Below are 14,008 nucleotides of genomic sequence, written 5' to 3'. Positions count from 1 at the left end.
GGACACTGGAAGGAAGTTTGCACCAGGGGTCAACGGGAAAGGCTCCAAGCAAGAGTTTCTTCACGGCTGGATGCGGCTCTGTGGTTTTGGCGCCCTTTTCAGGAGCCAGGAGAAGACTGAATATCGCTGGTCGGATTCTCCTCTCTAATCTGGTCCAGCACTCTGGTGAGGGTAATTCACGGAATCAAATTGTGTCTCTGGCAGTCCAGCAGGATGCCACCAAAGTTTCAGCTCGATTCTGAAGACTGTGCACTGCGCGATGGCTCGAGGTCCCAGGGTATTGGTGTATTGCAGCCCAACAAGGTCGCAGCACATCGTGGGATGGCTCAAAATGCAGGTCTTCTTGAGTCTAGTGGATCTCACCAGGTTGGGTCGGGGTCTTTGTTTTCGGAGTCCCCAGGTCGCTTTCAAGGAAGGGTAACAGCAGGCCCTCTGGTTACTCAGCAGGCCCTCTGGTTACTCAGCAGGCCCTCTGGTTACTCAGCAGGCCCTCTGGTTACTCAGCAGGCCCTCTGGTTACTCAGCAGGCCCTCTGGGTACACAGCAGGCCCTCTGGTTACACAGCAGGCCCTCTGGTTACACAGCAGGCCCTCTGGTTACTCAGCAGGCCCTCTGGTTACTCAGCAGGCCCTCTGGTTACTCAGCAGGCCCTCTGGTTACTCAGCAGGCCCTCTGGTTACTCAGCAGGCCCTCTGGTTACTCAGCAGGCCCTCTGGTTACTCAGCAGGCCCTCTGGTTACTCAGCAGGCCCTCTGGTTACTCAGCAGGCCCTCTGGTTACTCAGCAGGCCCTCTGGTTACACAGCAGGCCCTCTGGTTACTCAGCAGTCCCTCTGGTTGCTGGAAATCATCTCATCTGCGGATTCTTCATTTTCCTCTTCGGATTCAGCTCCAGTCGTCGACTTGTCAGCAGCTTCCCGGTTCGGTGTATTTAACAGGAACTACAGCACAACTTTGGCAATCTCTCCCTGCATTACAGAAAGGGGCTGTCTGGCTGTCCAATCAGGACAGGCAGCCCCCCAGTGAGACTGGGCTTCTTTCAGGCAAGGTGATAGATAAAGGGTGCAGAGGTTTGGACTCCTCCCTTGCTTCTGCCTTCTCAGACACTCTGGAGCCTTGGCAGGGAATACAAGGATTCCTGCCAAAGATAAAAATCCCACAGAGGTAGTTCCCACCTACAATGGTAGGGGAAGACCTCAGAAACTACAAGCAAGCAAGAAAAGCATAAAAAGAAGGATCCCACCATTTTAGAAAAATGGTGGCCCTTCTGTGCCTTACCGAGGCTAAATGAACAACTTGCCAGTACAAATGACTAAAAGTTATAAAGGTAAAACCACTGCCTCTGCAGTTATAACACATTTTTGCCAGGTAAGTAAGAAGGGATACGTTGTATCCCCCAGCACTCCACATAAGGTTGGCATTGCTGGCTCGCTTGTACAAAATGTAAAGGAGATGAAAAATATGCTTTACTACTTGGGAACAGTAGTTCACCCAAGTACAAAAAAGAGAAAAGAACAGGGCAACCCAGCCTAAACCCAAACGTTGTGGGCAATTATAACTTTCACCATACACTATGGAGAAACATAAAAAGGTCACCCCTAAGAGTAAAATACTAGGTGAGAGGGGAAAAAGATACCCTCTCACATAAGGACAGGGAAAAATAGTTAACTAGTTAAAACAAAACGTTCTGGGGTTGACACATGTCAGGAAGATTTATCATTGATAGGAAAATCTTACCTAGCAGGGATTGGCCAGTGTTTACAAGGCAGCAGATGCTTGTGAATAACGGCTGTCCCACCACCTGGTCTGTCTTTTCAATCAGCCCCCAGTGACAATGTAACAGTACACTTTTAAGAGGCGGTTTGCTGCAGAGAGCTCTCTATTATGATATGCTATCCTGGCACATGATGATTCATGAGGTGGTTGTGAAATAAACAATGATATGGCTCTATCAAGGACACATTTGTAACTCAGTTTAAAAGCATGTATGCCTTAACAGAGCCTCCATGTGAGATATGAAACTGTATTAAACATCGGACCTTAGTTCTGCACCGGTCAGTGTTGAGATGGTTAAACTCATTGAAAGCATTATATTACATCTGACCATAGCTAGCTGTGTACACTACCCTTCTCAGGTTGACAGAAGAAATACTGTGAAATGTGTTATTTATTGGGAATTGTAGGGGGTTATAAATTGTTTGCCTTTACAATCTTTCGTTCATACTATGGCTAGTGGCCGCAATAACTGATCAAATTATGCCCCTTTTATACTGAGGTTTCAGTTCAGTCCTGTTGCTTACATAATTTTAAGTTGGAAGTTTGTGTTTGACATGATTTTGCTGTGTCTATGCCAGGCTGCAGCCCTTCTTACGTGACGTTGTACACAGAATACGGCATTGACGTCTTTGATGTTCACAGCATGGAATGGGTGCAGACGATTGGCCTCCGACGAGTAAGTGCCCCTGTATGAATTATATCTTGTGGCCACTTTTCATTTGTACACTCTATAATGCCTCATCATTGCCCCCATTTTATCCGAACAGCTCAAACCATTGAATGTGGAAGGCACGCTGAACCTGCTCAATTCGGAGCCACCACGGCTGCTGTACTTGAAGAACATGTTCTCAGGTTAGTGCCGCAAGTCAAGTGTTCTATTGTTTGAAGTCTAAAGCGGAACCACAATCAGAAGATTGTCTCTAAGAGCCTCTAAGAGCTATAATTGTGCCTTTTATAATTAATTTTGTTACAGACATTGTGAGGACAAAAGTCCTAAACTGTTTCTTTTCCTATATCTCTGATTGTTTTTTGATTGGTTTTGCAACCTTTTCCCCTGGAAAGTTCCAGATCCTAGGAGGGTTTAAGGGAGATCTTCCAAAGTTACTCTGGGACATTGGCCTGCTGGTGATGGGCAGGGTTTATATGATATGATATGATAGATTATTTATATGGCGCCTATACACAATGTGTTTCAAATCGCTTCCACGCAAGGGAGGGAACAAGGGAAAAAACGACGACATTCTTACAGGCCATGAACAGTAAGGATGTGAAATTAACTATCGTACTCGGCCTGACGACATTTCAGGTAGTGCAAGAGCTAAAACATAGATGAGGAAGGGCGGGGGAGAGTGGGAAGGAAATGGAAACAGACAGGCGACTGCCATACTAGGCCTGACGACATTTCTGGTAGAGCCGGATAAAACAAAAGGTGAGGGAGAGGGGTGCAGAAAGGGAGGGGAGGAACAAAACAAGCAACTATCGTACTAGGCCTGACAACATTTCAGATATTGCTGGAGGGAGTGGGGGGGCAGTAAGAGGATGGGGGCGCGACAGACGAGGTTGCTATCATACTACATCCAGGGACAATTCTGATAGAGTAAGTGCATAGAAGAAAGTAAGGAGAGGAGATAGGAAAAGGGAGAGGGGAGGGGTGGAGAGAACAGAGAGTAAGCAGTCAAAAAGAGTGGAAAAGCAAGAGAGGAGAGCAAATACAATTGCAGAAGTCAGTAGTAACACATAATGTTGCAAGCCAGGATACAAGATGAAGATGGGAAAAGCATGATTCGGGGCCACCATGAGTACAAGATGCAAAGGAAGTCTAGCATGAGAGTTGAGGAAGGGTGACGCACCGTGAATCAATGAAGTTCATAAAAGTAAATCCAGCATTGGCCACAAGACGGTAATGGTGAAACTTCCTTTAAGTTATTCCTGACTCTTCAGAGGGTGGTGGGCAGAGCAGTCAATGTTTCACTCTCAGGAGCAAATAACAAGGGGGGGGACTGGGAAGACCCTCTGCTGGACACTAGTCCCGGTTACAAGAGCCCAACCCAGATTCTTTAGCTCATCATCTTTCACAGAGGAGAAATATCCAAAACATATCAGTCTTTCTCCTGCCCAGGGGCAGTCCAGAGCCAAAATGCTTGGTAATTCTCCTCTGAACAAGAGTTCCAACAGCAACCCCAGAAGGCCAACAGACAAATGGCCAGAGGAGTAGACAAAAGACCTTGTGGCATGGCCATGATGGACACTAGCCACAGTCCTGAGCCAAGCACGGTATTGCTTGGTACTAAAAAGTTATACAATTACATGAAAAGGCTTCTGCTGCCACCAGTCCCTCCTAGGCACATTTTCACCCAAAATATCTACAGTGGATGACTAGTGTCAGAAAACATAAGGACCCCATTGCAGTGTACAGTAATGTACTTTGCGCAGTGATAAAATGTTACCAAAAGGGGCAACAAAGTCTAAAGACTAAGAGTTTCTCAGTACTGATAGCCGAAAGGACATATCATTTTCCCAGTAATGATGAGCGAAAGCCCGGTGGAGTACAATTGAAGGCTGTGCTCCACTGGCAGAATTCAGGTCAGGGCGCTGAAACAAAAGCAAAAGATTTGGAGGTGAGAGAGTTGTGAGGGAAATCTTCCTTAGCACCCGGCATGGACAAGACTGGCTGGTGGCAACAGATATTTCCCTTCTGTATTTCTTTTTACTTTTCTCATATGACCTTTGCATTTGACCACGCAATGCCTTTTAGAATAGCACAAATGCTAAAATTGACACACCAAGAGATTTCACCTTGTCCATGGCCATCTTGTCTTTTGGCCTTCTTCCTGCCGTCTCAGGGCTGGAAATCACATATAAAGTCAGCCCTTTCCTGGGCAAGACCTTTCCCAAGCAAAGAAGTGATATGGATTTGTGGCTGGATGTGGGGGCCGGTTACGACTCTCTGGTGCCGACCCACATCCTGGTGAGAGTGTGTCTATTGCTGGGCAGATATGGTGGCCGGAGGCTGTCCACGATTGGACAGCCCCTGCCAGTATGAATGGTCCAGATCCTTACTATTGGTGGGCTTGAAGGTGACTCCAGCTCGAATTTACGGTTAAAGATATCCTACAGCCATTCTGCAGATCATTGTTGAAGCCTAGATCCCTTGGAAGAGGAGCATCCCCCTAGAAGGCCCATGGATTGCCGTTGTAGCCAACCAGAATTGCCTTCAGCAGGCAACAGTCTTCTGTGTCAGGTTCCCACCAAGTATTCTAGCTAAGAAGAGGGTCTGAATACACAAGGAATGCGTGAGGCGCAGGAGCAGTGCAGGGGTCAAAGCCTTTTCTGGAGTTTGAGGTGACTGGCAATCATTCTTTTTTCCCCTTAATTTTAGCTATGTAGGAGGTTGATGTAGTTCCTATCCAAGATGGTTGGGATAACAGTCAGTGTTGATTGGCTGATGAGTGATAGTGAGGTAGTTTGGAATCTTGAATGTAATTCATTTACGCTATGAACAGAGAAAGTCACAACAACCAGAGATCCTGAGAAGAACTAGAGAAAAGCAGAGGTAATCATCTTTGAGAGACTGAAAGTCAAGAGTTAGAACTTAGTAAGACTCCAGAAGATTACCAGCAGGACAAGATAAGTGTTGGTTTTCAATTGAATATAAATAGTTGCAACGTGTTTGTTAGGAAAGATTTCTCCTTACTGCACCTTTCCTTCCATTTTTAATGGACCCCCAAACTTTTTGCTTTTTATTTTTGAATCTGACCTATTGTTCTACAGTGCAGTGCAGCCTTAAGCTTCACTACACTGTCTTTTGCTCATCTGTTATGGGGAAACTGACATGTCTTTCAGGTTGTCATTACTGAGAAACATTGTTTCCCTTAGCCTTGATACTGTTGGTACTACTTTGTTAACCTTTGTATCACATGTGTAACTTATCATTGTATAATGCGTCTTACAATGCAGTACACAGGGGTTCACTTGTGTTTTTGCCCTAGACTAACACGCAGAGGTTTTTGGTTACTGTAGGTGTACTAAATGGACAAGCTGGTGGCAGCAGTGACTTTTTACAATTTGTTTGTGCTTTTCGTACCTTGTTTACTGTGTTTGGCTACTAACTGTGGCTAGTGACCAAACGTGGCCATTGTACAAGGTTTTTCACTTGTCCTTTGGCCATCTTGTTTGTTAGCCTTCTTCCTGGGCCTGAGAGGCCAGGAAAATCCTTATATGGACTTCCAGTGTCCGGGAAAGCAGAGACTTTTGGCGGGCTACTGGAGGGCTATGTTTGTTTGCTGGCAGGATGTGGGCTGGGTCTGTCTGGTCCCAATCCACAAACTGGTATCAGTGTGTCTGAGTGTTATGACCACTGCTGGGATGTATGGTGGCTAGTTCTACTATTGGCTAGTGGGAGTCTCTGCTCTTACCTGCCTTTTGGAATAGAAAGAGGACCCCTGAACCCACTCTAGCGAGAGCCTGGAAAAACCTGAAGCAGACCGGACTTTCAGTCTAGCTGTGAGACCCTTGAGGAGCCCAGTGACCCGTCTGAAGGAGGCCTGGCGGCCAACCTCTGTTGCTGTCCTGGAAGAGCCCTGTCTTGCTGTCGATCTCCAGCAGTCCTGCGAGGTAGTTGCGACCCTTGGACTGGAGAGAGCATCCATTCCTAACGTCTGCTCAGTACCCTGCGAAGAAGAGCCTTCGGAAGTGCCCCTGGACCGCCCTGTGGCTGTCACGCTCTGAGTTTGGGCTACCATACCGCCGACGTCGCCGTTCAAAGTTGAGGCCTGGAACTTGGGGATCCTCAGCTTGTTCTACAAGACTTAACTCAGTGATAATTCGGAGTCCTAGCATCAAGGGGACCCGAGGTAGGAGGGAAAGTCCGACTGCAACAAGTGGGTCCCTTTCCATCGCCATGCTGCAGTGACCGCCGTCCGAAACAGCTCACCTGAGTCAAGTCCAGTCCTGAGAGGGGTCCTGTATCGTGTTTAGCTGCATTCTTCCACTGAGAGTCCTTGCACCAGCCAAAGACACCGACCGGAGATCTGTTCGAACCTGCAACCTCTGCGAGTAAAGGGCTGAGGCTGATGGGAAAAGCGACCTCAGACCTTCTTCCATCGGCCTGCCGAGTCCTGTCAAGAATCGGAGTATGGGGGATGAGTTAGTGGTTCAGAGTTGCCATCTAAATTCCTTTTAACGGTTTTGCTAACTTTTACAAACTTTTATAACACATTTGGTGTTGCCATTGCTTGCTTATGCAAGCCTTCTGAAAGTTGGTGACACTTTTGTTAGTATAACTGGTCCCTCTAACCCTTGGAAACGGCCACTGGACTCCAAATACCCAACCTTCATGTTTTCCAGCATTAAAAACTGTGTCTGAACTTTTCAGTAAGGCCCCAGACAATTTAGGGAAAGACCTTTGAAGCCAGGGCTAATTCTCTGTGGACCTGTAGTGCATAATGTAATTTGTACTTTCCTTTACAGGGATTTGATCTGTATTATGCCCTATTCTAGTGACTGTATATATGTCTTCTATTGTAGTGTCGTCTGATACTTCTACCCATTAGTAGTTATTTTTCATAGTGTTGTTTGGCCATAAATAAATGTATTATATTTGTATACATATTGTATAAGTGTAATTTGTGACTTCCATTGTGTGTACTCATTGTGAACTCTTTACAAGCTCACCACCTCTTGAGACTTAGCCTACTACACTTGTCACTGCTACCTTGAACTGGTTTGGCTACAGCTCTCAGTTGTCCCTCTATAGACCTGTCCCCCAGGCCAGATGTTAGGCAGAAACCTGTGCAGTTCCCTTAGGGACCACTGCAAAAAGTTTAAGACTACAGGCGTTGGCAGTAAACCCAATTGGTAGCAGTCCGCACCGCCCAGATTTACCTGGTAGCTGTGGCTGAGCAGTCAGACCTCTCTCAAGAAAAGTTAGGCAGTAAATAGAGTATACACATTAGGTACAAAAATACAGTAGCACAAGCAAACACTGACAAGAGCTTGAGTATAAAAGTATATAATTATTTATTTAAAAACACACTTGTAAAAATACACTGACACTAATATGTCAAGCAAGTTCAACAGTCACTAGAAATATATGCACCTCCCTGATTAATTATTCGACAAGTCTTAGGAAAAGAACACCACTTATTATCAACACAGGGGTGAGCGCCTAACCAAGATGGCACTCCAATAATTATTTTAAAAAGGGAGGGAAAAGGCAGAATTAGGAAAGCACACAATACCAACACTTTTAAAAGAACCACAGCAAGTCAGGAAAAGCAGAGTACTGTAGAGCAAGAAAGTTCATAGGCCAGGCCCACTCTTGGAGAGAGCAAAGCGCAATGTGCCCAAGATCACACAGTTGAAGTGCACTTTAAAAGTCTTTGCAGATAGTTCAAAAGGAGTTGGATCAGTTCAGAAAAGTTAGCTAACAGGTCCCAGGTCTCCCCAGGATAGAGAGTCAAGGATTTGCGTGACACCTTGAACAGTCTGTTCCAAGGGAGACCAGGCGGGAGACAGTACCTGAAATGGTGAGAAAGCTCCAGCGGGGGCAGTTGTTCCTGGCAGCCGGGTGCAAGTCAGTGCTTCGTCCAGGGGAAGAGGTCTCGATGTGGAGGAAAGCTGGAGGTCGTTGCACTGCCAGGGAAGAAACCTGCCGCGGAGTTTCTCGGTTAAAAGGTAATACCCTTTTATTTGCGGTAGTGGTGAAGCGTGGCTATCCGGCAGCCGGGGTGCTTGGCACAGGCGATTCGACCACGAGACGATCCAGGAAGGCGAAAAGAGGGCGAACTGGTTAACCCCACCAGTTCAAAGGAAGAAGACTCTCCAGGATGAAGATCTTCTCTGTCATCGGGAAGTGGTGAGGCGGTTCAGCAGGGCTCCACCGGTGGTGTCGTCGTTGCAGGTCGGCTCAGCTTCTCCCTCTTTGGATTCTTTAGGTCCTGTGGCGACTCCTGAAGTTCCAGTCCCCAAAGCCCTACTTTTATGCAGAAAACCCCCATTCACCAGTCCTAGCTGTCACTCAAACATGCTAAGTGGTGAGCCGGGCGGCTCATCACTGGGCCAATCACACAAGAGTGCAACTTGAGTTGCCGAGGCAACTCAGTCCAGGGTGCCTATTCCCCCCTCCCACACATCCTGTAGACCCAGACAGAGTGGCACCACTTTTGGAGGCTTCTTCTGTGCAGAAGCCTGCCAAAAGTGGAACAAAGGGCTCGACTTGGGTTGGAGTTACAGAGGCGAACACAAACGCCATTTTAAAACCGAGTCCTGGCAAAAAGACCCAACCGGGGAATAAATATGAAATAAATAACCCAGCGGTATCTTTAACATTGCACCAAAAAAGTGGTTTAAAATGAATGGGAAAATCCCATAGTAAATATTCCGGTGGAATATTCCGCGTGGTAACCACTGCCATCAGCCAGAAACTCGACGAGGGGGGACTGCACAGTGCCCCCTCGAAAAACAGACCCAGGGGTAATCTAATTACCCCTACCAGTACTTCCACAATATGATGGTTTGTACTGGTTCTGTTCACAATTTAAGACTAGTAAAGTCAATGGTGACTTTACATGCCCTTGGAGACAGTAGTCAGTCCCAGGGTATGGAGTCTTATGTTTGGGGGTCACTATGACACCCTGTGTTACTGCACTGAGGGTGCTGTGTAACACACATCCCAAAAACACATGAAGCCCTATGGAGTAAAAGACCCCATAGCCCATAAAACACATTACGAAGTCAAAGGACATTCTCAAATCATGCCTAAGAGTGGGAGAAAAAGAGTCTCACTCTTAGTAGGAGAAAAAATAAACCCCAAAAATCCAGCAAAGCTGCTGGGGGACTCACTAGGTTTGGGAAATGAGCCTATACAGAGAATTATCCCTAACACCAGAGTATGGCAAATCTGTCCTAACAGTAGTTAACAGGTTATTTGGCAATCATTTTTTTACAGTACTTTACAGTTGTATTGAAGAATGTACTTTTGTAACCTTTTAGAAGCAGTGAATAGTCAGTTTTATGAAATTGCTTCTAGGACTCTTTTTCGCGGGACGGCACAGGGTGGTCTGGTGAGCGTGGGGATTGTGGTACACATCTTCCCTGGAACTGAATCACTGTGAGCTGTTTCAAGGAAAAGACCCTGCTGCATGTGCGCGTCTGGCGCGTGTCATGAAAAGTAGAGGAATCTGATCAGATGTTTCAACTGTGACATTAGGTGCATGCGGCTACAGCAAGGAACTATTTTGAGTCACAATGAGCGTGCGGGAAGGGCTTTGTAGTGCGGGCGCAGCAGTCAACGAGAAAAGACACGGAGTGAAAAATAAAAACATAGACATTGCGAGAGAAATAAAGCAAAGACATTGAAATCCCTCAGGATAAGGAGAACACAGTACAGTGCATTTAAGAAGTGAGCCTCCAAGCTTTTGGCAGAAGCAATCAGGTAAAGAAGGGTGGAGGTATAAATATTACTGAGAGGGCAGAAGGTTCTGAAGAAAATAGTAATAATGAAATGTATCTAATTGCAGGTCTCCAGGTCATAAACAAGAGTCCAGAAGATAGATCTCTACCAGCAGGCACCTTATCTTTGATGTTTTATCCACTTCCCTTTTTCCCCCGGGTGGCAAACTCAACAATGGTAATTTAAAGACTGCTGGAAAAGCCATACCGAGGGGTCTGTGGATTCATCCTCTGCCCCCGCACGAATGCTGATCTCAGACCTTGCATTCTGAAGGCCTTTGTTGGCACTTCAACACCTTTACCGGTGAGAACAGAAAGCCTCGACCCCTGCTCTAGAAATCTACCCTTGGAAGCCTTCTGAGGTGCCCCAGGAACACTCTGGATTGACCAGCTTCTATCTGGGCCATTCTGATGTCAGACTTGGGACTCTACTGAGCCTTGACCTATGAGACAATATCACCATCCCACTGGAATTGAAGCCCTGCAGCACGGAAGGGCCTTGCAGGATCAGCTTCTTTTTCTCTGTCATGAGGGTCGTCTTCTGCTTCTTGATCGCAGCGTTTATGGCTGTCTCACACCATCATGTATGGTGGCCCCCCTGACGTTGTCGGTATTGTGGAGATCTCCTCTTCATTATGCTTTATCCAGCTATCCATTCTCAGGAACCATCTTGCCACAGCATGGAACAGCAGACTAGCTGAACTTAAATCCGGATGCCGAAAGTGACCTCGGCACCAGCGACCCCTAGACCCCCTCCAAGTGATCCAAGACATTAAGTAAGTGGGCTCACTGGATTTAGAAGTATCGGAAGTGGTTTCTGGTGAAATCAGAGTACAGGGGGTCAGTTTACATACCTATTGTTGCCCCCTGACCCCTTTATCACCCAACCCCTTTATTTCTGAGGACGTAAAGTCCTACTCTCCAGCTGCCATTGCCTTATTTTGGTGGTGGACCATGAGCATAGGAATCCTCTGTGGATGACTAGGACTGACAGCTGTCCCTTTCCTGCACAGAGAATCTTGTATCCTATAGATTGAGTTACTGGCTCTAGTGACATCTGCCACATTGAGCCCTGTCTCTCCCACGAAACTCCCCAAGTAGTCTAAACTAGGTTATTTACCTTGAACTGTAAGGAATACTTGATCTAGGTTTGGGAATCGGACTTCAGTTTGGCTGCCGTGGACTGGTATTTCCTTATAACGTTATTGTTAGGGAGTTTTACTAAAGTCCACCTATGGTGGGACTGTGGAAGACCCTTCTTTTAGTGTACAGGGTCAACTCGTAGTATAAGCCTGAACTACCCAAAAGGTTTGGTAGCTGTAACCGAGCAGCCAGGCTTAGTGTAGGAGGGAGAAGGGCTGTAGTACACAAGCAGTCAGGAGGACACTTTCACACTTGCAGTTATATAAATAGTGTTATTTATTATATCTACTAGGCAATGTTAAGATAGCTTTTCAGTTCAAGTAAGAGAAACATTATACATATATACAATTGGACTTTGGCAGCTGTAATTCAATTCATTGGTAAGCCTTAAGTTAGAATTCAGGTAAGAGAAATAGTTTCTTCAGATTAGCAAAAGCACTCGTCAACCAACAATCACAAAATGATCCTACTGGTAGGTGAAATACCTTTGACCACACTTGTAGAATACTTGGAAGCAAATCAAGGCAAGTAAAGCACTTGTTAATCAACATTCTGGATTACTTTTTCAGGAAAGAATGAATTAATCAAAACCAACACAGAGCAGGTAAAACTTGCATTAGATCCACAGATGCCGTATTTTCAATAGTCCCTCCCTATCCAGTTATGCGTGCCTCAGTGTGAGATGGGCAAAATACTTAAGACACAAGCTATAGATAGTCAAGAGTTCCAGACGAAGACTTGTAGCAAGTAAGCACCCTCTCTTTGTTGGGAAAAGGGTTCAGGGACTTCAGGGAAGACCCCCTGTAGGCACACAGGCGTTAGGCCTGGGTGAACATGTATGGGCAAACTCCCAAACGCATGACTCGGCAGCACAGGAGCAGCAAAGCAGCTCTAGGTAAGTTCTACCAAGAGTCTCATAGTACCTAAAACATGAAGATGAGGATGCAGCACAATGCTCCCGCGATGCAGCAGACCCGTTCACCGGATATTTGGTCAGGCAGACTGAAGAAGGTACAGTGCATGGATCTTGCAGTAGAGTGGAGAGGCTCCCAGCAACTGCTTATTCTCGGCTGTTTGGGTTTGGCACCGTTTTCAAAGCACCAGTGAAGAATGGTTACCACCAGGTCGATTTGTCTTGCTTTCTCAGTCCACCACTCTGGTGAGGGGACTACAAGGAGTGGAATCTTGCCTCTGGATATCCGAAAGGAGTCCACCAACGTTTCGGGAGGATTCAATCTTCGGAAGGCAATGCACTGCACAATGGCCACAGGTCCCAGGGTATTGGCGATTTGCAGCCGGTGAAGGTTGCAGATCATCGTGGGATGGCTCGAAATCCAGGTCGTCATGAGACTGATTTGTCCCACCACTCTAAGGGTGAGAGTTGTCCTTTTCAGGGCTCTCCTGACACTTGGAAGGAGGTGTCAGACAGCTGTGGTTACTCACAAGGCATATCTGGTCCTCTGGTAGTGGCTGCTTGCGTGTCTCCTCTTCTTCCTCGTCGGTTTTTCAGTTCCAGTGGTCAAATTGCCTTCAGCCTCAGGATCCATGCCTTTTATGCAGGAACCCAGCCAATCTGCACACCTTTACCATTCATATTCTGGGTGGTGGCTGTTCTTTCAGGACAGCCAGCCAGACCAGCACAGTTTCAGAGTCCTCCCTAGTTTCCTGTCTTCACAGACACACTGGCACCTGGGCAGGCTTTCCCATGGAAACCCGCAGAGGACAAAAGTCAAACAAAGACCCCCTCCCACCCTGCATGTCGGAAGAAGGACCAAGAAAGGACAAGCCATCTTGAATTGGCGAAAAAAGAATACTGTCACCATTTTGGGTCAATGATGTCCCTTATGTGCATTACCGCGTCTGTGAGTACAGCCTTGAAGTCAAAATTGCACAAAAGTAGATTGGATAAAACTATGCCACCAGCCATTCAGATCAGCTTGTCACTATAACCAAAAGGGTGCAGGAGCAGTTAGAAAGGGAATACAGTGTAACTAACCCCTCAGCACTCCACATAAAGTGGGGTATGCTGATCTCACAATATAAAGATAGGAAGGATAGAAAACATCCCCCTGCCTTTGGGAACATGTGTTCTCACACGGAAAGTAACAGAAAATAAAGAGGGAAGCCCAAAGGACCCCCAGCAACACTGTACACATTGCGCTGTGGGCTGCAAAAGTAAGAGACGGATGCCACAAAACTTGGAGGAAAGCATGACTCCAAGAAAAGGGTATGAAAATAAATGCAAAGGGATCCCTAAAATAGGGTAAAAGGAGGAGTGTGTTGAAAAAGGTTCCCACTCACTCGGGAGATCTGTCAAAAAAAAATCCATTAGTCCAGCAAAAAGTGCTGGGTGACTCAAATGTGAAGTGGATTTCACATTAAAATGGAAAATGTACCAAATAAGTATAAGGCCTATGATACATTGTTTTAAAATTTGTGTTCAAATGATTGTGTCTTCCAACATATTCATCATCTATGACATGTAATGTCCACAGCTGTGCTGCTTTGGAATTTTTTCCGGCAGAGGGTGTCCTTGCGTTGGGTCGATGTCCCTTGAAGGCCTCCGTCGAGGGTGACGTCATCGGATGTTATAAGTAGCATGCACGGTGCCCGTCGCCTCAGTTCCGTTTTTTCTGCAA

General features: G+C 46.4%; 1 protein-coding gene across 2 annotated transcripts in view; it reads left to right on the top strand.

The window, feature by feature from the left end:
• Positions 1-14,008, top strand: part of CDC42BPB (CDC42 binding protein kinase beta) — an 867,880-nt gene that overhangs the window by 787,838 nt on the left and 66,034 nt on the right. For both annotated transcript variants that reach the window (XM_069638111.1, XM_069638110.1), the window contains 2 exons: positions 2,354-2,451; positions 2,543-2,627. In XM_069638111.1, the coding sequence (XP_069494212.1) occupies positions 2,354-2,451; positions 2,543-2,627 (183 nt within the window). The remainder of the gene's footprint in view (positions 1-2,353; positions 2,452-2,542; positions 2,628-14,008) is intronic.

The sequence above is a fragment of the Ambystoma mexicanum genome, chromosome 14, assembly GCF_040938575.1.
Source record: "Ambystoma mexicanum isolate Mex_15411 chromosome 14, UKY_AmexF1_1, whole genome shotgun sequence".
Classification (NCBI taxonomy): domain Eukaryota; kingdom Metazoa; phylum Chordata; class Amphibia; order Caudata; family Ambystomatidae; genus Ambystoma; species Ambystoma mexicanum.
The sequence above is the reverse complement of the archived record's forward strand: the minus strand, read 5'-3'. Positions and strand labels throughout refer to the sequence as shown.